At 44.0% G+C, this 21,615-nt stretch overlaps 5 protein-coding genes across 10 annotated transcripts in view; 3 read left to right on the plus strand and 2 right to left on the minus strand.

Moving 5' to 3' along the window:
• The window catches only part of LOC121854162 (receptor-type tyrosine-protein phosphatase kappa-like), a 122,726-nt gene extending 119,841 nt beyond the window's left edge, over nt 1–2,885 (plus strand). Inside the window, exon 20 of the mRNA XM_042348607.1 lies at nt 810–2,885. Coding sequence (XP_042204541.1) covers nt 810–851 — 42 coding nt within the window. The 3' untranslated portion in view covers nt 852–2,885. The remainder of the gene's footprint in view (nt 1–809) is intronic.
• Nucleotides 2,886–3,724: 839 nt separating this feature from the next.
• On the plus strand, nt 3,725–4,045 carry LOC121854166 (galectin-3-like). Its single transcript, XM_042348625.1, has one exon. It carries the CDS (start codon nt 3,725–3,727, stop codon nt 4,043–4,045), a length of 321 nt encoding a protein of 106 aa, XP_042204559.1.
• Nucleotides 4,046–4,338: 293 nt separating this feature from the next.
• Nucleotides 4,339–4,728, minus strand: LOC121854167 (basic proline-rich protein-like). The gene has a single exon (XM_042348626.1). The coding sequence runs from the start codon at nt 4,726–4,728 to the stop codon at nt 4,339–4,341; it is 390 nt and encodes a 129-aa protein (XP_042204560.1).
• A 1,144-nt stretch (nt 4,729–5,872) lies between these two features.
• Nucleotides 5,873–7,500, plus strand: LOC121854168 (proline-rich protein HaeIII subfamily 1-like). Its single transcript, XM_042348627.1, has 2 exons — nt 5,873–6,404; nt 7,355–7,500. Exons 1-2 carry the CDS (start codon nt 5,873–5,875, stop codon nt 7,498–7,500), a joined length of 678 nt encoding a protein of 225 aa, XP_042204561.1.
• Nucleotides 7,501–7,544: 44 nt separating this feature from the next.
• LOC121854161 overlaps nt 7,545–21,615 on the minus strand; it is a 106,152-nt gene continuing 92,081 nt past the window's right edge. For 5 of the 6 annotated variants that reach the window (XM_042348598.1, XM_042348602.1, XM_042348601.1 and 2 more), the window contains 8 exons: nt 14,124–14,266; nt 13,266–13,451; nt 12,461–12,799; nt 11,586–11,695; nt 11,244–11,361; nt 10,803–10,959; nt 9,849–10,100; nt 7,545–8,947 (listed from right to left, as the gene is read on the minus strand). In XM_042348598.1, coding sequence (XP_042204532.1) covers nt 8,198–8,947; nt 9,849–10,100; nt 10,803–10,959; nt 11,244–11,361; nt 11,586–11,695; nt 12,461–12,799; nt 13,266–13,451; nt 14,124–14,266 — 2,055 coding nt within the window. In that variant the 3' untranslated portion in view covers nt 7,545–8,197. Of the gene's footprint in view, nt 8,948–9,848; nt 10,101–10,802; nt 10,960–11,243; nt 11,362–11,585; nt 11,696–12,460; nt 12,800–13,265; nt 13,452–14,123; nt 14,267–18,185; nt 18,904–21,615 lie in introns of those variants that run through there. The other variant, XM_042348603.1, reaches the window with a different exon arrangement.

Genomic DNA, 21,615 nt, shown 5'->3' on the forward strand with positions numbered 1-21,615 from the left:
CTGGTGAATTTTTTTTACTTGATTTACCTCTGTACATCACAGGTTCTCATACTATATTGAGATGCTTTTTTTATAGTTAACCTTTAGTTTTACTTTATGTATTATGGAAACTGTTTGAACATCACATATTGTATGAGAAAACTACTTGGGCCTTAGGTTGGGCCATCAAGAACTTCCATGGCTGGAGTAATAATGTGATGGTGTGTTGAAGAAGTCACCCGATGAGAGATACTGTATGTGTGAGGAAGTAGGAGTCATTAGATAAATAAGTCCCCAAATCCTAACTTTTTGACCTTAGATTGTTAATCAATACTGTATGTTAAAGTATGGCGATCTTTTGGTCAAAAAACACTCAGAATTGCAAATTACCATGTTTAACTACTTTAGTACAGGTATACTCTACAGAATAACCCAAAACATCCTTTTACTCTTGGATTATAATGCTGTATGGAGCGTCCTGTTGCTTCCATTAAGAATGAGGGTTTTAAACATTTTGACTGCTGTCAGCCAATGAAAATATACCAACTGTTAATATTGGCCAGTGGCATTGCTTTATTTAGAAAGAGTATTTTACAGCATTGCTATTAATTATATTTGTTGAGGCTTTTTGAAAACTTGTAAAAGGTGAGTCAAAGATCAATGGCAACTCTGTGATATTAAAGTTGCTAAAAGATCTGTCATTGCCTATTTAAACTTGATGAAGTGTGGCTCATTCCCAGGTGGCATGGAAGGAACTGATGACAGTGATAGAAGAATAAGTGTTCTAATTCCTTAACAATTTAATGTCCTACAATACTCGCCTGCTTCAGGTTGTGTGGAGAAAACACGGCAGCTGTGTTGGACTACTGTAAATGAAGACGAGACTTAATGTACTGACCTGGCCTGAAGACTTCCCCAGCATTAAGCAAAACCTGAACACTGGGTACATCATTGATCTTATGGGATTTATCAGAACCAAGATGCCATAACATGGAGAAGTTACAAAGTCATTTGCTAAATTGTGAAGTTGGTGTACAGCTCATCAAATCAGCATCCAGCACACAAGAAGGTGACACTAGGGTTATCGTGCACTCAAAGATGTGTGATCTAAAAACTGAAGATGTACTTTTAGTTTTACTTTTATCCTCTTTACCAATGATTGGCTTGTTAGCCATTTGGATGGTCGGTTACATCTCTGTTATGCACTGTTGGTGAGTATTGGGTATGAACTGGTTCCTGAATATATCAGAACTTGTTCCAGTGTTGGTCAAATCTAGCCTTGAAAGAGCCCACACTCATTGCCGTCACAAAACTCTCTGGCAGATTGTTCCAAGGGTTCACAATTTTCACTCCCAAAAAGTTTGCCCTCACTGTTTTCTGGACTTGTGGGTTCTTCAACCTTGAGCTGTGACCCCTTGTGGGGAGGGTGTCTGCCAGTTCCAGGGATGTTCATTCGGCCGAATAGTGCTTCCTGAGATGTTTATACACTTCAATTAGGTCGCCCCTTGTCCGTCTGTAGTATAAGATAGGCAGTTGCAAGAGTTCTAATCTCTCTGGGAAGCTGAGGTCCCGTAGTGCAGGCACCAGTTTGGTTGCCCTCCTTTGGATATTTTCAATCAATTGACAGTCTCAAGCATATCTCGGGGACCAGACGGGGTGACAGTATTCCAAAGCAACTCGCTCTTGAGGATCATGACAGGATCAGACCATCCAGATATCTAAATGACCTTAAAAGACCAACTATACCCCTTCCACGCTAACCTGGCCTGTAAGCTACACCCCTCATCTATAGCTACATATAGCTGATTGGTTCCCCTGAGTGTTTTGCCTCCTCCCGGGCTGTGCGTATTTATATCGACTTTTTATGATAAATATTTTAAAAAATTCTAACATCCTCTCTGAAGTGCTAATGCCTTGAAATCATTTGTATTTTGATAGTCCAGATATTTAACATTATTTTAGAGAATAAAAAGTTTGCTTACCAACTGTGAACACATTTAGTTTTAATTTTCTATGAACCAGTCAGCTATTAGTATAGAAGAGGGGCGTGGCCTATGGACCAGGTTAGTTTGGAAATACTATAGTTTCATTGCATGATTTACCTTCTTTTCACAATGGCCCGAGACAGATTTTCTTCAAATTTCATACAAAGGTGCTCTTTTACATGCTAATGAAGGATCTAGGTTCATAATTGAAAACTTTAAATAATTAGTGTCAATTGGTGATCCTTGCAATAAAAAAACATGTCTAGAGTATTTAAAACTACAATCACACTGTGCCTGTAAGTTTTAAATCCTCCTTATATTTAAAACGTCAAATACATTGTGCCTGTTGGATTTAAACCGCCCTGATATACATTTTCTCCATAGTATACACGATCTTTATGCTTTAAACACGTTAGTTTTCAGTTTCCAGAGAAAAGGCATTTATTAATGAAAAGACTGAACGATAGTTTCGGCGTATGAAGTCCTATAATGGATTTTGTTCAAAATTCATACAAAGGTTCTCTTTAACATGCTGATTAAGGATCTGGGTTCAGAATTTAAAATTTATAGTAACTAGTGTTAATTAATGAACTTTGAAATACAAGTATAGTAATTTAATACTTGCAGTATATTTAAAACGTCAATTACAGTATAAAGTACATTGTTCCCGTAAGTTTTAAACTGTTGGGAGCAGCAGATTTATAGTTTATGTAGCCTTTTGAAATTAATTCAGTATTGGTTAAAGTAAACCAATGATTAGAGGTACTACAGGTATACTGTACTATACTGTAACTTAGCCAATGGTACAGTACTTGCTCTCACACGGCCCCTGTGAGAAAAAGTAGCAACATCTGGCTGTAAATTTCTTGTGAACTCAATACTTCTTGAATAAAAAGAAGCTCATTAAACACTTTCAAGAACTACTTTCTTTCACTCCATTTCCCTCCCTCCCTTCTACTCCCTTACCCTAGTTACCTTTCTCTCTCTCTCTTCCCCTTCCTCCCTTCCCTTCCCTCCTGTCCCCCCTCTCTCCCCCTCCCTTCCCTTCTCCCTCCCTCGTCCCCTTCCCCTCCCCTCCCTCCCTCTCTCGTTCCTTCCAGTCCCCTCTGCCCTTCCTTCTCCCTTCCCCCCCCCCTCCCCTTCCCTCGTTCCTTTCCGCTATCTTCCCCTTCCTCGCCTTTTCCCTTCCTCCCACCCCTTCCCTCATTTCCCCTCCCTGTCTTGCCCTCCCTTCTCTTCCTTCCTCACCCTCTACCCCCTTCCATTCTTTCCTCTTTCTTCCCTTCCCTTCCTTCTCCCCTCTCCTCCCTTCCCCTCCCTCCATTCGCCTCTCTCCCTTTCCCTTCTTTCTTTCTTCTCCCTTCACCTCCTTCCTTCACCTCCTTCCCTTCCCTTCCTTCCCTTCACCTCCTTCCCTTCACCTCTCTCTTCACTTCCTTCCTCTCCCTTCACCTCCTTCCCTTCCCCTCCTTCTATCTTCCCTCGTCCTACTGCCGCCGCCAAGCCCCCATTAGGAGATTGCCGCCATTCAGCGGCTTCTCACAAGGTCTCCTATGGACTCATAATGTCCCAAAAGGTCTCACAAGGATTCATAAGGCCTCGCAAAGACTCATAAGGATTCATAAGATCTCACAAGGACTCATAAGGACTCATTAGGTCTCACAAAGACTCATAAGGTCTCACAAGGACTTAAAAAGGCCCAATAGAACCTCATAAAATCCCATAGGACCCCATAGAACCTCATTGAATTCAGGGGGTCAATGGGCGTCGCCCCAAGAGGGTCTCCCAGGGGCGGCGCCCTCAGGGGCCTTCCCAAAGGCGGCTCCCCCAGCATCCTCCCAGTGGTGGCACCCCCAGGGGCCCTACCAGTGTTCACACCCAAGAATCCTCCCAGGGGAGGCGCCCCCAGAGGCCCGCCCAGAACCAGCGTCCCAGGGGCGGCGCCCGCAGACGTCATACCGGGGGCCTTCCCAGCGGCGGCGCCCTCAGGGGCCCTAAAGAAGCGGCACCCCAGGGAAAATATCAGGGGGCCTCCGAGAGACAGGATATCAGGGACCCTACCAGGGGGGTGGCACTCCTAGTAGCGGCGCCCCCTGGGACCCTACCAGGGTCCTTCCAGAGGCGCCGCTCCCAGGTGCCCAACCAGGGTCGCCCAGTTGTACCATAGTTATTACAAACGTAAAGCAATCCCTTACTTAACTGTGATTGGTGGACTAAAATGTAAACCCACCAAGTTACAGCCAAAAGGAGAAAAGAGCAGTCAGTCAGCACAACACCACAACTTATGTTTTCCTGTTGGGTATTATTCTCCATTACATTGTTCAGGATGCGATGTTGATACTGGAAACGCGAAAGCGGGTATATTTATTTAATATCACATCCCCCAGAGTTCTAAACCGCTTAAAAACAGATACCCCCAGGGGCCTCCCGGTGCCGGCGACGACCACAGGAGTCCTCCAGGAGTGATGGTGCCCCAGGGGGCCTCACAGGGGCGGGGGCGTTTCAGGGGCCTCTGAGCATCCAGGGGGCCTCCCAAGAGTGCAGGCAGCACCAGGGGGCCTCTAAGGGGCAGTGGCGCCCCAAGGGGGCGTACCAGGAGCCTCTTGGGGGCGAGGGCTCCCGCAGGCTGCCTCCCAAGGGAAGTGGCGCCCCCAGGGGACCTCCCAGGGACGGCGGAACACCCAGGGGGCCTCCCAGTGGGTTTTCCAGGAGCAAGGGTGCCACAAGGGGGCCTCCCAGGAGCGGGGTCGCCTCCAGGGGGCATTTCAGGGGCGATGGTGCCCCAGGGGGAATCTCAAAGGCGGGAGCACTGCTTGGGGGCCTCCCAGAGGCGAGAGATGGCCCCAGGTGCCATAACAGGGTCGCCCCCTCCCAGAGTCCCTTTAGCTTGCTTAGTTGTACCATAGTTATTACAAACGTAAAGCAATCCCTTACTTAACTGTGATTGGTGGACTAAAATGTAAACCCACCAACTTACAGCCAATAGGAGAAAAGAGCTGTCAGTCAGCACAACACCCCAACTTATGTTTTCCTGTTGGGTATTATTCTCCATTACATTGTTCAGGATGCGATGTTGATACTGGAAATGCGAAAGTGGGTATATTTCTTTAATATCGCATATCCCAGAGTTCTAAACAGCTTAATAATAGCTACCCCCAGGGGCCTCCCGGTGCCGGCGGCGACCACACGAGTCCTCCAGGAGTGTTGGTGCCCCAGGAGGCCTCACAGGGGCGGGGGCATTCCAGGGGCCTCTGAGCATCCAGGGGGCCTCCCAAGGGAGCAGGCGGCATCAAGGAGCAGTGGCGCCCCAAGGAGGCCTACCAGGAGCCTCTCAGGGGCGGGGGCTCCCGCAGGCTGCCTCCCAAGGGAAGTGGCGCCCCCAGGGGACCTCCCAGGGACGGTGGAACACCCAGGGGTGCCTCCCAGTGGGTTTTCCAGGAGCAAGGGTGCCACAAGGGGGCCTCCCAGGAGCGGGGTCGCCTCCAGAGGGCGTTTCAGGGGCGACAGTGCCCCAGGGGGCATCTCAAAGGCGGGAGCACTGCTTGGGGGCCTCCCAGAGGCGAGAGACGGCCCCAGGTGCCATACCAGGGACGCCCCCTCCCAGAGTCCCTTTAGCTTGCTTAGTTGGGCCATAGTTATTACAAACGTAAAGCAATCCCTTACTTAACTGTGATTGGTGGACTAAAATGTAAACACACCAAGTTACAGCCAATAGGAGAAAAGAGCAGTCAGTCAGCACAACACCCCAACTTATGTTTTCCTGTTGGGTATTATTCTCCATTACATTGTTCAGGATGCGATGTTGATACTGGAAATGCGAAAGCGGGTGTATTTCTTTAATATCGCATCTCCCAGAGTTCTAATCAGCATAAACACAGCTGCCCCCAAGGGGCCTCCCAGCAGCAGGGATGCCCCCAGGGGTCCTCCTAGGTGACGGGACGCCCCCATTGGGCCTCCCAAGGAAGGAGTGCCCCCAGGAACCTCCCAGAGATGGTGGCACCCCCAGGGGGCCTGTTAGTGGGCTTTCTAGGAGCGGGGGCGACCCAGGGGGTCTTTCAGGGTCGCCTTTGCCCCCAGGTGGCCTCCCAGAGGTAGGGTTGCCACTAGGGGGCCTCCCAGGATCAAGGGCACCCACACGGGGCTTTTCAGGGGCCTCCCAGGAGCAAAAGACACCACCAAGGGGCATAGCAGGGGCCTTCACGCCTCCAGGGGGCTTTCTATTAGCAAGGGACGCCACCAAGGGGCTTTGCAAGGGCGGGGGCGCCCCCCGGGGACCTCCCCATGGCGAGGGTGCCGCCAGGGGTCCTCCCCGTGTCGTAGATGAGCCCCACGGGACCTCCCACGGAAGGAGCGCCCCCAGTGGACCTCCCAGTGACGTCGACACCCCTAGGGGGGCCTCCCAGCAGGCTTTCCAGGAGCGGGGGTGCCACAAGGGGGCCTGTAAGGGACTGGGGCGCTTCCGGGGGGTGTTTCAGGGACTACGGCGCCCCTAGGTGGCATCTCCGAGGCGGAGGCACCCTCTGAAGGCCTCCCAGAGGCGGGAGCGGCCCCAGGGTCCCTATGAGGGTGGCCCCCTCCCAGGTGCCCAAAAGCCTGCTTAATTGTTTTGTATTTATTACATATGTCCAGTAATGCCTTGCATATCTATGATTGGTGGGCCAAAATGTAAACCCACCAAGTTACAGCCAATAGGAGAAAAGAGCAGTCAGTCAGCACAACACCACAACTTATGTTTTCCTGTTGGGTATTATTCTCCATTACATTGTTCAGGATGCGATGTTGATACTGGAAATGCTAAAACCCAAGGGAGATGTGATATTAAAGAAATACACCCACCCGCTTTCACATTTCCAGTATCAACATCGCATCGGTCCAGGAGTCCCCTGGAGGTATCTGTTTTTAAGCTGTTTAGAACTCTGGGGGATGTGATATTAAATAAATACACCCGCTTTCGCATTTCCAGTATCAACATCGCATCCTGAACAATGTAATGGAGAATAATACCCAACACCAAATCAACATCGGAACAATGTTGGAGAATAATACCCAACAGGAAAACATAAGTTGGGGTGTTGTGCTGACTGACTGCTCTTTTCTCCTATTGGCTGAAACTTGGTGTGTTTACGTTTTAGTCCACCAATCACAGTTAAGTAAGGGATTGCTTTACGTTTGTAATAACTATGGCCCAACTAAGCAAGCTAAAGGGACTCTGGGAGGGGGCGACCCTGTTATGGCGCCTGGGGCCGTCTCTTGCCTCTGGGAGGCCCCCAAGCAGTGCTCCCGCCTTTGAGATGCCCCCTGGGGCACTGTCGCCCCTGAGTGGGAGCTGAAAATTTCAGAGCCTCACCACAAATATTCTGAAATTTCAACTTGTTGTTTCCTCATTTCAGATTACTCCGACTGGCTCTCTGGGACTCCAAACACTTATGTTGTTCCTGCGCTCGAAACGTTCCTGTTGTTCCTCCTCTCCCTTAGCAGTAGGTTTGCTAGTTGCCGTCTCTTCAACATACTTCTTCAGAGTCCCAAGCTGGTGTAGAAACTGTGGCCCTACTAAAGCCTATAGGACATTAATTTATCAAGTTATTCTCTTAAAACATGATGGTCTTTATTGAAATGTAATTACACAAAAAATATATATTTACAATACATTTAACATAATATAAAATACAATGAAGACTGCAGGAACAATTTTCCTTTCAGTTTTCACAATGAGGTATTTACAGCCAGGGCCTTGTAGTACAAAATACAAGCATGTTTACATCAGTTTTCAGATTTACATGTGGACGAGAATATTTAAAAATGTATACAACTTATAACATCCTGGCACCTTTAACTTTAAGGACACACAGTACAGTAGTCTCACATCTGCACTAAACTGTATTATTTAGTTTGAATGAGATCACTGGAATACCTTGTTTGGTCTGGACACAGTTCGGAATAGAAGTCACTGTTCAATTTTTATCACTGCTATAAATTATTGAGGAAACAGCCTCTTAATCTGTATATTAATATAAATTCTTTGAACATTTGTAAGTATGATAAACATTTTCTACTAAGTTTGATCCAGGAACCTTTTTTCATTGCAAACTTTTATATATCTTCACATGACTTTTGTTGCAGACACAAATGGTTTAGACTGTGAAGATCATTATACCACACACACTGTGTGAAGGTCTGGATACTGGTCCAGTTTGAAGAGACGTTTTCAGAATGATGAAAAACGGACAGTTTCTTCAGCACCACTGTTCATGTGGTCGTGGACTTGTTGCAACACTAAGCGTAGAACTTCTTGATGTTGGAACAGGTGTGTGTGAGGTGTGCAAAGAGTAGTGATTATGGTGGGTAGAATGCTGGTGGTGGTTGTGGTTGTGTTGATGGTGGTGTGAATGTGAAGAAGTAAAGTGGGTGGTAGTCATACCGACATGGTTGTATATTTCTGCTCGAAACACATCCTGCTCATTTTCACCAGGTTGATTGCAATCCAGATGTAGAGCAGCATCTGGAGAGTGAGCTCTGTGGATGCCCAGATGAGACACTCTCTCATTTATAGGTGTGGATGCTGCACCTTGAGGACTAGGACGCCTACTCAGACCTTCAGCCGACACAGGACTTCCACTGATAATCATGCGGACACTGCCATCCCCTTGGGATCTAGAGGAGTAATGGTCATGTCCTTGTGAAGTATAATGTGTTCTTTCTTGAGGTCTGTCATAGATGTTTTCATGGCTATGGTGGTTTGGCCTCTCATGACCACGCTCATATATTGTCTGAGACTGAAGATCATTGTCCCGGCAATGGATATCAGTGTCCAGTGATGGCCAAGTCTGGAGAGCACTGTAGCGGGAATTACAGGGACCGGTGGTAGAAGAGCGAGAGGTTGCCGATCCTTCTTCCACACTTTGGAGACTCGTTGTCCTCTGAAGGCTGAGCCGCTCAGGTTTTTTAGGTGGTACAGGTTTTGTACGAGATGGTGGCCGAGAGTCCTGTGAAATCAAATAGCAATGTAAGTATATAATGGTCCAGCATTAAATCTCTAATCATCATTACTGCAAGTAACTTCACTGAAACTGCGTAATGGTATATGAGAGAAATATTAAAAAAAATTAATTGCAAGTAACTAGAGTTTTTTTGTTCATAATTTATGGAAACAGTATAGTACAGTGGTTAGCATTTTAAGGTTTTTGAAAATGATGAAGCTTTTATGAAAACTATATCAACCCTATTAATTTCTATATACAGCACAGATATTCTCTCCAAGTAACTCAGTAACTTTCTTTCAATGAAATTTTAAATAAAGTATTTTCTTCTATACATTTTTCTTATCATCTTACACAGACAGTCCCCGAGTTATGAACAGGATCCCAATATATTTATCACAATAATCTGTAACTAAAATCCTATTTTTTACATTAATTTCATTATTCTGTATTGTTTAACATCACTTTATTTACATTATTATTTATGTTTGAGATATTGATATTTCTTGTTAGGGCAAGGTTGTGTTTTAACCTAACCTACGGAATTAACACTGTTCTAACTTATGAATTGGGTCGAGGAACATAACCCATTCGTAACTCAGGGACTGCCTGTACTTCTTTTGTTATCTACTTACATACTACCCCTGTATATTGTTACTATTTTAACTCACACAACAAATTTTCCACTTTAACACAACTAAGAGTAATTCTTTGCACTTTTTATTTTAATGTCTCAATCTGAATTAAATTTTAGAGATTTCCTCAAGTTTCCTCTATCTTCCTGGTCATTAAGTCTAAAATGAATTTATGTCTAATAAGTCACCCCAAAAAATAATAAGTTCTAAACATTATGTACAAGATATATGCCGTGAAAAAAGCAAAAAAATAATACTATACAGTACTGTACCTCATTCTTGGAGTCTGGTCGAGGAGACAAGATCCGTCTGCGATAATCAGATGCAGATGTGGGTCTTGAGGAGCCGACTTGGCCCAGGGTATGACGGTCGTGCGAGTCAGACTGGGAGGAACTTGGAGAAGATATTGAAGAGTCAGGGGACCTCAACCTAGGCAGAGTAGGGTACTGTTGAGCCCTCTCCACCTCTCCACTCCCTACTTCAGGGCTTGCTACTGCTAACTTTTGGTCACCCTTCTGGAACACCTGTGGAGACACACACTAGTACTAACAGGAAGAAATAAATGGACATCTTAATGAGAATGTAGAATTATTTAAGACCCGTCTTTACAACAGCAGCTGGAGACAAAATTGTCTAATGAAAAATCACTACTTATTCTAATGGAAGTTCATACTAATAATTCGTAAGTTTAACTGATGATACTTAAGAAGTTTATGTTTTAGCCACAGAGATGTATTCAAGAGGTTACACGTGACAACGGTACAAACTCAGGAATCATCAAAATACCAATTACTGTACAGCGAGGACATTATGAGTGTAACGAGTAGGATGACGGTCACGAGGAGGAGGTTGATGCCATCCTTAAGACTTTGAACTCTGAGAATGATGAAAATTTCCGTCTAGAAGGAAGGATTGACGAGGAAGACATTGGTGATGGTCATGACAACCTAACCCCCCAAATAAAAAAATACTGAGTGAATATATACCGTATGTATTTTTAAAGCAGCCTCTCTTTTTAAAACAAAAATATGTGTCTGAACATAGTGTGAGGGTGTATGAGGATCTATGGGGGTGTGTGAGGCTGCTGTGAGGGTGTGTGAGGCTGCTGTGACTGTGTGTGAGGCTGCTGTGAGGGTGTGTGCCGAGGGCAGGTGGAGGTAAGCCTAATTGTATATTCCTCAACTTACTAACTAAAGTGCCTTGGGTGCCTATATACAGTACGGTACCTGGATAACAGTAGCCCCCGGCTGTGAGGTGGTGACAATGGCCTCCCCATTTGTGTGGTTGAGGGCAGCTTCTCGGGTGCGGTTGAGGGTTGACTGCAGGTCTGATACTTGTTCCTCCAGATAGCCGATGCGATGGTTGAGTCTCGTGTTGTCACTCCTGCAAGGGGCAAGTTTTAATGATAAGACCAGTCGACTATTCTATAATATAACCTAATCTAACCATACCTAACTTAATATACAGTATTTGGCTATGAAAAGCTAAGTGAAATACCTGAAGTACTGATTTAAAAGTGAACAGCAATTTAGATTACAACCTGTACCTCCACGTTTACTTACATGCACAGAAATAAATATCCTAACAAAGCCTGATAAAAGGTAAAACTAACTGAACCTTAAGCAAATTTCACTAAGTACCATATCCCAATACTGTACTGTACTCACTTGAGAGTATCTTTATCCTTTAGGGCTTTGTCAAGTCTAGCCACCAAATCCTTGATCTCACGTGCCCTGTCCTCAAGCTGTTTCTCCAAGCGTCCTTCTGCCCTACGTCCACCAGTGCCTTGTGAAGTAGAGAACAAATCTTAGTTTCAAGCTGTTTATCTTAAGAGTTTACTTTATTTTGTAAAATTCGGAATACATAATACAAGTAATATTCTTAACCTTTTCTTAAGAATCTTTATATGTTCATGACAAAGAAGAAAACACACATGTTAATAAAAACTGTAACATTCAAGATTGCTGTTAATAAATCAAGATAAAAAAAATGAAGTGAACAAAGAGTACCAGTGGTGGGCCTGGCGATGACCAGGGTGAGGTGAGGGGCTGAACCCATCAGTCTGGTTACCAGCTCCAGGGCACGACCCACTACATTTTCCCCATTCACCTCCAACAGCCTACGGTGGAAGGTGAAACACATTTGTTTTAAAAAAATGATAAGAAACAATCATCAAAGATATGTACTGGAAATAACCATCTAATGGCTTCGTCACCTATCTTTGGTCAAATGATCTTACCGTTTCCTGTTGTTGTATACCTGCACTGTTTACTTTTTCTACTTATATCATCTTCACCATTGATCAGCTCGTTAGTCATTTGGGCGTTAAGTCCCATCTCTGTTATGCACTGATGGCAAGCACTGTACTCTGCATGTTGGTGGGAAGTTCAGCATAGTGACCTGACGTCCAGAAAGGATGCTACTGGCTATGCGCCCTTCACCAACATCTTAACAGAACTGTACATTGAAAACTGTATACCTACAGAGGCTATATACACCGTATACTGTCCTGCACCTGTACTGTAGTCCCTCGTCAACCACATGGATTAGGTTCCATGGCTGCGGATAACACTGATTGTTGGCTCAAACAGAGATGCTGTATAGAACAATGGCATAGATTTGTTGTGAGTGAGGGGGGGGGGATGATTATATAGGAAATATTCTAATTCAATTGTACAGGGGATGCATCTGTTTCCCCCAGGATCTACGAGTATGCTCCTGGTATCGAGTACCACAAAGTAGCTGCATTATAGTCTACCATCAAAAGGAAAAATACTGTATATAATTGATGTAATATGACCGGGGGAAACATGTAAATGGAATAATTACTAACTTTCTTTAAGCTAATTTTATGTTAGTCATAAGGACAAAATTAGTGTCTTACCTGTCACCCTTTTTTAATCTGGTATCATCTGTAGCCCAGTCTATGACACAGCCAAGAGGTGGTCGAGGTGTGACATGGAAAGGTGGATTCCCCGGTGTATGAGGGATGCAAACACTCATCAATGTTGCCCCTCCTAAAGCAGCACCTCCTCCTGTGGAGGTCAAGAGGGCATACAGTGAGGACTGTGACCCAGGGGTTCCGTTGGAAGTAGAAGATGAGGGACTATCCTGAAGACGAGCATTGAGAACTGAAGATTCCTCCTTCAGGTTAAGAATGTTGAGCTCTTCTCGTTCCAGCTCATACTCAAGTTCAGCAGCACGGATCCTGACGTCGATGTTGCTGGGGAGTAGATAAATCAGCTGGTGAACCTTCGAAACAGTGTGGAGTTATGGCTGTAACTAAAGGATTGAGTCTAGAATTCAATGTCAGGTTCACACATATGATGTCACAACTCATTGCTTTCTAGCTTTATTTTCCATCACTTCTAAAGAGCCTTTGTAGGTTCTTGGTTATAATGGGAAAGTAAAACTAATTAGTCTCTGCAACTATTAATTAAGAATGTACCTTGGTTTCAAATATTGTACAGGGGTTGCTTAGGGAAGGAACTGGGTCATGAACTGTAGTTTCTTGACACAATATAAAATTAAGCACACGAGTGAAAACTGTTAGAAATAATAAAAGTAACAATAATAGTCCAACCAGTCATAATGTTTTGCTTACAAACAGTTAATAAAAATATATAAAAAAGTTATTGTAAACATTGGTTATTTATCCAAAGAGGATCACTACACTGTACCGTACTTACTCAGTGATATCAATCTTTTCCAAGGCAAGTTTCAGATTTTTTATAGCAACCTTCTTGGCATCCATTTCCCCCTGCACTTTGTTGAGCCGATCCTGGATGCTGCGACGCTCTGTCTCTGAGATCACGCCACCACCTTCACCACTGCCACCCACAGTCCCACCCAAATTGGTAATCTGGGTCTTCAGTCTGTAAAAATGTTCTTTTTGAGAGTACAAATCATATTTATGGATAATGTCATATAACATTCAATACCTTAAATTTTGTGGTTAGTTTTCAGGTTTTTAAATGGAGGGCAAATTATTGATTTGAACTTGCAAGTTGAGTGTTTTATTTATCTTTAAAACCCATTGTAATGCACTACTGGAATATTACCTTTACTGTTACAAGTGTATGACTGTAAGTTGTAGATCAATACTTACAGTACTATATATCCTCATCAGAATCAGTGCCTCCATGTGCACACTAAACTATAACACAGTAATGAAAAACAAACTAATCATCATAACTAATCAAACTAATCATCATGGCTTTATTCTTTACGTTATAGATGACCCTCCCTCGATGCCAGTCAGGGTGCAACTGCCGTCCCTAACTGGCCGCCATTAACCCGGCCGACGCTTGGCACAATCCTTCCTCGGTTAACAGTGAGGACTGTATGTAAACAACAAGTCTTAACAACCGAGGGGGCGGTCCAGAAACACATGCTAAAAGGTAAAGTTAACATCTGTAGTTCTTTCAAACTTAAGCCATAGAGTACTAACAAAAATTTGTGCCAACACACATCAACACCCACACATACATGCAATAACACAACGCAAGAACCTTGGTGAACACAGGTAAGACGTCACTGGAACTCACGACTGTATGACTGTGTCCTTGTCCCTGAGGGCCTGGTGGAGGGCGTCCAGCTCCCGCACCAAGTCCCGGGCTGCCCTGGGCAGTGTCTCCAACAGTGCCTCCCGTCGACGCTTCCACCCCAGCGACACCTCGATGCTCGCCATCTGTAGGAGTCAGGCATTAGTGTGTGTGTGTGTGATGGCTGAAGGTTGAATATGAGTGAGTATGGTGGATGGGTGTTGAATATGGATATGGGTGATGGATAGTGGCTGAATATGGGTGATGGTGGATGATGGTTGAATATAGGTGAGTGAGTTGGATGATGATTGAATACGGGTCAGTGTAGTGGGTGAATTAAGGGTGGTTAATTGGTTAGTGGTAGTCGAGTATGGATGAGAGTGGTGGGTGGCTGAGGCCTAGCATAGAGGAACATGATGAGGCGGTTGTTCGTTGCAGTTCCTGGCGACACGAACACACCGATATCCCGTCCCTCGATACGGTCCGTGGAATCCACATCAAGGACATGAAAAGTTGACAGACACACGTACATTTCCCTCACCAATTGGTATGCCTGTATGCATCCCTTTATATAGTACTGTACTGTATAATCTATGTATTGTAGTGTACTGTACTCGTATTAATTTATTTTCTCATCTAAATGTTTGATCAACTGTATTGCAGGTACAGTATATGCATCATCATCATAATACACTACACTGTTTTATATTTTCTCACTTACATATTTGAAAAGTTAAGGTAAATCACTTAAGGTTTTCACTCTCTTATATGGAGGTAATAATTTCATGGACATTAGGCACCTCACGTAACGCCATTGTGAAAAGCGTGTTAAATAATGGCATGGTCCTGGGTAATAAATATCAGCTGTGTACACTGCATCACACGAGCATGACCAGGATCACTAGAGAGACTTTCACTGTATGTGGGGTGAGTGTGCGAGTGGGAGACAGCAGTGAAAATTACTCCTGTTCTATAATCTAATGATACAAGAAGGGAGACGCCAACCTCTACACCATTCCGCAGGCGAATCACATGGGTGGTGTGGACACTTAGCATACCAGTAAACGTTGGAATTGTCATTTATGGTAGTCGTCGAAAAGCACAGTAATGGTTCAGCCTCATGTCATCAGTATTTACTCCGGATCAATGCGTCTCCATGTTTCAGAATCTGTGATGGCGCCCTCAATAATTTTCCGTGTTTATATTTTTACACACACATATTAAACTGTGATATATACTGTATGTCAAGATGCAACAATTTATCAGTACAATTTTATAAGTTTATGATGTTAATATTTAGAATAAAGACGTTTGGTACATTATATTTATTTTCTTCATCCATGTGTACCAATGTTCCCGCCTATTACTAGAATAACCAGAGACTAATAAGGCTATTTGAGTTGGATATTAGCAAGTGAATTATACAATGTCAACATAATAAGGCACATCCTGTCTGTTATGAAATATGACCCCGTTATCCTATCAATCAAGTCGGATATCCTACAGGCTGAACAGACTATGATGCTTGTGTTTTCTAATGATTTGATAAATTTTACACGGACTACAAAAGACGAACTGAACGCTGCTCATGTGAAAGGTGAGGCGGACTGCATTTGTAGGAACCTGAATTACTTGTATATAAGGAGACTTAAAAAAAAGGGACATATATATATCAAGCAAATTTATCTGAGAATAGTAAATTTAACCTCAAGAATAAAGAATAATATTGTAGATAATTATTCAAGCTGAATTTGTGGTAGATATGATACGACTTTAATTGCAATAAGAGAGGTGACCTGGCTTCAATAAGGTACCTGTATAGTATATTATGAACTTTTCCTCGGTGTGTCTGCTAGAGTTTGGTGGTGTAGAGCAGCCAGAATGATCTCTGCTGTTGCAACTTCATGCAACATGACAGGCAATTGCTGTTGACCTGCCTGGGAGAACTTAATAATGGGAAGATGACACAGTTGATGGTGAAAGGGAACGCGTGGTGGTGGTGGTAATAGGCGAGTATAGGTGATGGTGTGGTGGAGGTATTGGTGGTGGTGGTGGTGCATTGAGTGTTGTAGTAATGAGGGTCAAGGGTATGTTATGGTGCTGGCGGTGAGGGAGAGTTGTGGTGAAAAAGAGGTGGTGAGGCTTGTGTGAATTAAACGGTGCTGGAGGAGCCCCCAAGGTCCTTTATGTTTGCAAAGAAGAACCCGTGTTCATCATGACGTTAAGAATGGTACGACTTTCGACAAATTTACCAATAATTGCGCCTCATCTAAACGTGTCGAGTGTTTCGTACGTCTCGTGGAGTGTATGACTGATGTCCACCGGGCAGGGTACATTCACGGCGACATAAAGGGCGACAATATGAAGACGAAACAACCGGTGAACTTGGCAATCCGTATTTTACCATTCCCGCTATCGGCGAGCATTACGCACCTGAACTATAGGGAGCCAACGTTACAACAGGGGCTGCTCTGGTGGTCTACTCAGCTGGTAGTTTATTGTAAAGGTCAAGTAAAAAGCGAAAGGATTTGCCATGGACGATGAAGGAAATTGCACTAACTATGCTTTCCTGACCCCAAGGATCGCCCCTCACTCAAGGAGGTCTCGAGGAGGTTAAAGGGCCTCATGCCCGGCCAAAATCTAACAGGATCTAAATTGTTACGACGCCTCTTAGTCTGTGGTGGTTTACTCGTTTTCATTGTACTTCTCACTCTGGCCGTCTTTCTGAAGTACAGGGACGAGAGGGAATGTTTGGAATATGCAGTCCTTCTATTACCGACTCCTTAAAAACACGCTCTTGGGGAATCTTGGTTTAGTATTTCTCAAGAGTGTGTCGGAGTGTGACACATCAGTGCGGGGGGACTGTTGTGTCACACTCCGCCACACAGAGCTGTGCAGTGGTTTGTGTCCAACTTGGGTTGACTTTTATCATAAAACTAATAAAAAATATTTGTATTATTGTTATTATTATCCTCACCATCATTATTTTGGGTAAAATCATTCACCACCGATATAAGTCTCAACAGTGTGTTTGTGTCAGTGTCTGTGTGTCAATGCCATAACTCCAAGACCTGAAACTTTGCATGTACAGCACTGTGTATATTAAGTAATTTACAATACCCAGTGATGTAAGTTCTGTTACGAACCCCGCCACCAATTGTCATGATCTACCTACCCAGCACCACGAGCAACGCCATCTAGGGACGAAACACGAGTATGACTCGTCTTAGTTACCACTCCGGGGTTTCCCTTCTCCATATCCTGGTTGTTGCGTCACCTCCTCCAAGTCTTCTTTGTCAGCTCGAGTTCGAGGAGAGATGAGTTCACTCTGGGAAGTGACCACAGGATCACCTATCCTGGAAACCTACGGCACAGTGACTACCGACCGTCTTCTACAATACTCGGCCTTACTCGTCAGCCATCTCAGCTCCGCACTTAGGTATTTGTTATCCTGTATTGCCTCCCCGCGTCCACTTGCTTCAAAATTGTTGTATGTTGTATAACTATGTATATACTGTTAATGTTTAGGTTAAGTATGGTTAAGGGTAAATTATAGAAAGCTGAATATTTTGTTAAGGAATTTATGGTACTTTATTATACACAACAAAAACTCGCATCCTTTGTCTACCCTTTTATAGTCCGATTGTCTTTGTGTTTTTGTTGTTGTTGCCTGTTGGGATCTGGGTAGACTTTAACTATATTCTAAATCCCCAACTCGTAACAGTTCTCATAAATACATAATAATAACATATGCTTATATGTATCGCAGGTGTTTCCAGAAGAGAAGTTTAAAATAGGTATTCTTATCGTTTCGGTCACCCAGCGAATTTTAGGATTTTATGTTTGGAATTAGTAGTTTAGACAATTCTAAGACAATCTCTCTATGTATCTAAAGTAATCACTGTACGTATCTAAAGTAATCACTGTACGTATTTACAGTAATCACTGTACGTATCTAAAGTAATCACTGTACGTATCTAAAGTAATCACTGTACGTATCTAAAGTAATTACTGTACGTATCTAAAGTAATTACTGTACGTATCTAAAGTAATCACTGTACGTACCTTAAATAGTATTCTCCATGACAGATCCATCAGTACAACACTAGACTCAACAGAGAGGAAGGGAAAGATATATTCAGAATGATAATTTTTTTTAAGTCTGTCCTCTGAGAAGGTTTGGTCTACTGTACAGGTCATTGATCACATTGCAGGTCTATAATCCATTGTACAGGTCCCCGACACAGCACAGGTTCTAGACACAGCACAGGTCCTCGACACAGCACAGGTCCTCGACACAGCACAGGTTCTAGACACAGCACAGGTCCTCGACACAGCACAGGTTCTAGATAGAGCACGACCGACCCAACTCCGCCTCCACCACTCACTGAGCGAAGGCCAAACACGCAACTTAGGCGGCGAACGGTGTAGCAGTGAGAGAGAACCGGCAGTAAGAGAGGGCTGGGACAGGAAGAGGGCCAAGAGAGGGGGGAGGGGGGAGACAAGGACTGATAGCATGATGATGGTAAAGGTCAAATCATGTATATCGACAAATACTCAGATAATTTATTCGGAAACAAGGAAAAAAAACTTCCTTCAGTCAGAAAAACACAGAATTATTACATCCCTTGTGTTGTGTTGCATCTCGTAATGATAAAAAAGGATTAAAACAGACACGGTATTCTTGATAGTGTTTTTGTTAATCATATGGTAAGAGAAAACGACCTTTTTATCACAGTTCTCCCTTCATACTCCCATCACTTTACATAACCGTCTCGACCAGCCTCAGCCTCGTAACACTATAAACTTAATAACAAAAATGGTCAAAATAGGCGACGATAAAACACGATTCTCATTTTTCACGGCGCCTCAATCACAGAGCCGCCACGCACCCACCCCGTAACCTCTACCACCCTGCAACCTCCACCACCCTGTGACTCCACCACCCTGTGACTCCACCACCCCAGCTCCTCCACCACCCTAGCTCCTCCACCACCCTAGCTCCTCCACCACCCCAGCTCCTCCACCACCCAGCTCCTCCACCACCCAGCTCCTCCACCACCCCAGCTCCTCCACCACCCCATCTCCACCACCCCAGCCTCCCACCACCCCACTCCCTCCACCACCTAGCTCATCCACCACCCTAGCTCCTCCACCACCTAGCTCCTCCACCACCCTAGCTCCTCCACCACCCCAGCTCCTCCACCACCCAAACAATTACTACCGATCACGACCTCACCTCCCACCCCAGCCAAGACCCGCCGACCATGCGACCCTGTAAAAAAAAAAAGATGTAGTTACCGTGACCCTGAGGGCGCCTTGGGTCTAGGGAGCTGGGGGATGGAAGGGAGGGAGGATAGAAGGAGTATTGTGCGATTATGGAGGTTGGGGAGAGGGTGAGAGTTAAGAAGAGGATGAGAGTTAAGGAGAAGAAAGGAAGAGTTGACTGAGATAGTAGAAGAGAGGGACCTTGGTTGAGCACTAACTGTTAAGTACTGAAGGGGAGGTGATGGTGTGGGATTATAGGGTCATCAGGGGAAGGAGGAGGAAGGGGGGGCAAGGGGGGCAAGGGGAAAGGGAGGTGGAGGGGGAGAAGAAAGAGGTGGTGTGTGAGGGTTGGGATAACACAAGGTCTCGCTTTAACTTGACCACGAAGGTGTGATGCTCAGGGTGGTGTGGTGTGTTGGTCTACAGGTGATGAAGGGGCACTGATCGAGCTCCTGTCGTGGGAACTATGTGTAGGGAGTGTAGAAGCAGAAATGGGCGTCGTGGGCGTGTTTTTGAACGGGAATGTATATAGTTGGGTGTAATAATAATAATAATAATAATAATAATAATAAATATAATAATAATAATAATAATAATAAGGAGAAGAAACATTGGCTCTTGATAGTTTAATATAAAATGCTTGTTCAGATAACGTTTATTTATATTAAGCATGACGCATTGATTCAGCGCGTTCAGGTATATAGCATAAGTTTACACACCATTTACCTCACACGCTTTCTAGACCCAACACTCCACACACGTTTGCTCTTAAAAATATTTGAATCTTTATTACCTCAAAATAAATCATCAAAACAAATCCCTAACTTAAATAAATACAAACATACACATATAAAAACGAACACATGTGCACATCAGGATACACAAAACTAAGAAATGTTTGTATATGTTTCAACTGATGTAAAAATCACCCAAATAGGTTTAAACATTTCACCAGGAGGAATGACAGCGTAGTGGAGATAGTTTAATTAACTCCTTTGGTACTAGGGGTCTCTCTATGCTGAGTAAAATAGCCTGGTGTTAGCTAAATAAAATATTAAAAGTGGCATCCTCGTAATGAAGGGTTTAATATAGTCTCCCCTCTTCGCTTCACCTCTAACCTCTTCAATTCAACGTTTTCTTTGTTATGTCCTCCGTCTGGGTACTTACGGTTGCTACATAACACAACACACTCTTCAACTACCCCGTGTGTCTTAGTGACTGCTTGCTGTAGAATTATTGTACATGAAACAAGAAGTAAGAGCGCTACATTTTTAATAGTACCGGATTTAATAAGTAAATAACCTGCATTGTATTCCTAAGATACGAGTAACTATCTTATCCGGTATTTTGATTAACCGGCACCTCTCATCATCCCTCGACCCTCCTCTTACCGGATAATAAAGCTTTTACTGTACTGAGGTAAGATCCAAGAGCAATTATATAAACAAACATATGCAAGTTGCACAATACGTAGTTAAATCCTCATCAGGGAGAGTTTGTGGTTGTTTCGTTGTCAATAAGCTGGGTTGACGCACAGCAGAGAAGGGTCGAGCACGCAACCAACCAGTTATAAGTTTAGTTCCCCTTAAAGACCTTAACTTGTGTTTGACATGTAGGTATTAGTTTCTACACACGCTTGCTCCTCTGTGTAATAACTGTGTGTAATCCTTTCGTGAGACACAAGTATATTTCCCACGTGTGCTTTTATTAATTTCAATACAGCACTGTTCTTCATCATAACAATATGTAATCTACCGAGTGAAAAGCATCGTTCATGTCCTTGTCCGTGTTCTGGCGTTAAGTTCAGTGTACTTTTGATCCACCACACTCAAGGACATACTCCAACACACTCCAGTAAGCATCATATACACACGGACACACAAGCCTAAATCCGCCAATATTTTAATACACACAAACACGTACTGAAGCAAACTTGTGTGGCCAAACCATACACTCAGCACTTAAACAATTAGCTGTTCAGTAATTATAACGGGGATGTTGGACAAAAAGTGTTGGTTGGTACCTGACGCCGTCCTGGCTACCACATCCCGTGTTGCTGTTTCTCCACTACCACCACCACCACCACACGGACACTAGAGGGTCCTCGAACCACACACACACACACACACACACAAGATGAACCCCCACGTCCAGTAACCTCTAATATATTTCAATTACCCTTTCGTCTTTTCCTAGTACCTACAAACTAAATAAACAAATGACTGTC

Source organism: Homarus americanus, unplaced genomic scaffold (genome assembly GCF_018991925.1).
Source record: "Homarus americanus isolate GMGI-L3 unplaced genomic scaffold, GMGI_Hamer_2.0 scaffold13581, whole genome shotgun sequence".
Classification (NCBI taxonomy): Eukaryota; Metazoa; Arthropoda; class Malacostraca; order Decapoda; family Nephropidae; genus Homarus; species Homarus americanus.

Excerpts from the sequence above, each read along its gene's own strand:
- LOC121854166 (XM_042348625.1), top strand. The coding sequence starts at position 3,725 with ATGGGCGTCGCCCCAAGAGGGTCTCCCAGGGGCGGCGCCCTCAGGGGC.
- LOC121854167 (XM_042348626.1), bottom strand. The coding sequence starts at position 4,728 with ATGCCCCCTGGAGGCGACCCCGCTCCTGGGAGGCCCCCTTGTGGCACC.
- LOC121854168 (XM_042348627.1), top strand. The coding sequence starts at position 5,873 with ATGCCCCCAGGGGTCCTCCTAGGTGACGGGACGCCCCCATTGGGCCTC. Across the intron at positions 6,405-7,354 it reads GGGGTGCCACAAGGGGGCCT|ATTACTCCGACTGGCTCTCT; the intron begins GTAAGGGACTGG and ends TCCTCATTTCAG.